We start from the raw sequence: 2,953 nt of genomic DNA, 5'->3' as shown, positions 1-2,953 counted from the left end.
CCATGTACACACACACACACACACACACACACACTGATTCTTAGAGCTCTACTTAATGCCCTAGTAACAGAAAACAGCCTGATGAGTGATTCTATGTCTTGGACTCAGAAGCAGAAGGTAAAGAGTTTTTGTTTTGTTTCGTTTTGTTTTCAGAAGGAAAATAGCCTTAGAATCTTGGATTGTTTCAGATGAACTAGGGACTTTTGGGAAGAAGTCTAACTATAATATTCTTTCTCATAACATCAAGAGGTAAACATTGTGCCTGTTTTGGGGGTTTGGATTTTGCTTCTCTTTCCTTGCTGTGTTACTATTTATGTCAGGTGTATTTGGAAAAGGAATAGAAATCTTCTAAAGGAACTTGCTCCATTAAAAATCCCAGAATCATACTGGACAAAAATCAATGCTGTCCAGATTAAATTATGTAAGGGGAAATATATTGATCCAAAGCCAGTCAGGGGAGCAAGAGCTCCTGAGCTCTCGTGCTACTTCTCTTTAAAAGGGACAGAAGATCTTTCTCTTGCAATGAGAATGATGAACAATCTCAGATTCATTACTTTCTGGATGATTTTGGAAGTAAGCAGGAGAGTCAAAACAAAGATCCTAACCACATCTCTTTTATGCCCTCTCTCTGCATGCCCAATATCACCCTACAACTAGTCTTTGTGCCTTGATAGAATATAGGTATTAAACTGATAGATAATGCCTGTGTGGACAGCAAAGCTATCTGAAAAAATCATTACATGGGAGACTTTGCTCCTCTTCTGTCCCTGAATGCATCCCCTGCCCTATATCAATGAAGCTCTGATGTACTAACTGCCAGGTTTCTATGGCTGCCCGTCTCTGAGCCCTTAATCATTCCTACACCGCCTCAATCTTTCCCTTTCCATTTTTCTCTGTCTGAGACCAGAGGGCTCCTTTCCCCAGCTTTAATGACTGTCATACAAAAAAAAAATTGATGGCTTCCTATATTTCAAAAACTTATCTTTTAAAAACAGTAAAGCAGTCTATTTGCCAACATTTCAAGATTAAACTCCTTTTTCAGAAGGCTTTTCCTGGTCCCCTTTCCTGCTTAGACTTTTCTATCTAAAGTAATCTTGTCTCTGTTTGTATATATTGTTCTCTAGGGGGAAATGTATAGATAACAAATTTTAGGTTTATTATGAATGATTAAAATTGTTTTTCATCATTTTCTTAAATCTAGATAAACAATAAAACAATAAATCAAGCCCTTATTTGTAACCTGTGACCATTTCCTTATGAGATCTATACATGTACATGTCTTCTCTGTTGGATGTAAGTTATATGAGAGAAAAGCTCCTATCACGGTACCTGTCACATAAGCACTTAAGTAATACTTGTTGATGGATCAACTATAATCTACTTTGTCTCATGCTTCTTCTTTCCTCCCCTTACAGTGCCTTGAACAGTGCTGTTTCATAAAGTGTGGCAGGAAGTATTCTGAGAAAAAAAGATCCTAAACTCTTTGCTTGATGTTATGTAGTTAGTGCTCAATAATTACTTTTGATTAATAGTAACTTATTAACCATTACATGGCTACATTTCTCATGGAGCAAGGATGCTGAGTCTTTATTAGGTAAGTTCTCTGTAGAGTAGAGGAGAAAGTTGTAGAATTTCATTGGGAAACCCTGTTTGCTTAGAACAAATGGTTTTTTGTGTGTGTGTTTTTTTCCGGGTCACCTTAGATTTGATAGCAGTTCTTCTGCCTAATACATTTAAGCAATGATGTATTATGATGAAGTCCTGGGGATTGCCTACCTGAATATGATTGTATTTGGAATCCTTGGAAACGCTTTCCTGCTTTATCAATTCAGCCTTAAGTTCATTACTAATCACAGAACAAGACCTATAAACCTCATTATCATTCATTTGGCTTTTGCCAATGTCACAATGATTCTCTTCCGGAGCATCCCCACAATAATGGAGGTCTGGGGGCTGGCATCTTCCCTAGATGGCACTGGGAAGAAAATCATAACATACCTGATGGGAGTAGTCCGGAGTCTTTTCTTTTGTGGCACTTGCCTGCTATGTGTTTTCCAGGCCATCACCATCAATCCCAATATCCCTATGTGGATGAAACTCAAGACCAGAGACCCAAAGTATATCATTACCTGCTGTTTCCTTTTATGGATCTACAATCTGCTGATAGATGCCATTGTGCCTGTATATATGGTAGGTTTAATGAATAGCACAGACACTGAGAAAAGATGGAGCACCGGCTATGTGCATATAGACTTTTATAATGCAAATACTGTAAAAATTATAATCTGGAAATCTGTTTGTTATATTGTATTTCTATGTCTCATGGTCTTTTCAAGTGGCTACATGGTATTTATCCTCTACAGTCACAACCAACAAATCCAGTACATTCACAGCACAAGGATTTCCCCAACAGCATCTCCTGAGATAAGAGCTACTAAAGCCATTCTATTGCTGGTGATTACCTTTGTCTGCTTCAACTCAGTCAGTTCCCCTTTAATTGTCTTTATGGCTTCTTCTAAAGTAATTAGGGTTCAAGTGGTACATATTACAGTCCTTCTTTCCCTTTGTTATCCAGTTGTTAGTCCTTTTATGCTAATCAGTATTGACAATCGGATTTGCTAGTTCTGTTTTATTTCTACGTGGATAAAGGGCTCCTGACAGTGACAATTTCCTATTTAACAGAAACTTCTCAGAACACTGGAAATCAATTTATCAGAAATTAAACCCCATATCTCAACCATAAGCTCTAAACAGATATTTATTCTGAATTAAAATCTGAATAAAAAAAAAAGAAAAAGTCATAGAGAAACAGACAGATAGAGGGAAAAGATATTTTTCATAATCATGGATAGACACAGCTATGGAGTATTGATGGAGTTCCTTAAGAAATAAAATGGGTGATTCCAATTATATAAAATAAAACCACTTTTCTACAAGTGACATTTTTTAAAAA

At 36.7% G+C, this 2,953-nt stretch overlaps 1 protein-coding gene across 1 annotated transcript; it reads left to right on the top strand.

Moving 5' to 3' along the window:
• The first annotated feature begins 1,743 nt into the window (after positions 1 to 1,743).
• LOC127541549 (vomeronasal type-1 receptor 1-like) lies at positions 1,744 to 2,622 on the top strand. Its single transcript, XM_051966779.1, has one exon. It carries the CDS (start codon positions 1,744 to 1,746, stop codon positions 2,620 to 2,622), a length of 879 nt encoding a protein of 292 aa, XP_051822739.1.
• Positions 2,623 to 2,953: the final 331 nt, after the last annotated feature.

This window comes from Antechinus flavipes, chromosome 6 (assembly GCF_016432865.1).
Source record: "Antechinus flavipes isolate AdamAnt ecotype Samford, QLD, Australia chromosome 6, AdamAnt_v2, whole genome shotgun sequence".
NCBI lineage: Eukaryota > Metazoa > Chordata > Mammalia > Dasyuromorphia > Dasyuridae > Antechinus > Antechinus flavipes.
This window is presented reverse-complemented; position numbering and strand designations above follow the sequence as displayed.

Excerpts from the sequence above, each read along its gene's own strand:
- LOC127541549 (XM_051966779.1), top strand. The coding sequence starts at position 1,744 with ATGTATTATGATGAAGTCCTGGGGATTGCCTACCTGAATATGATTGTA.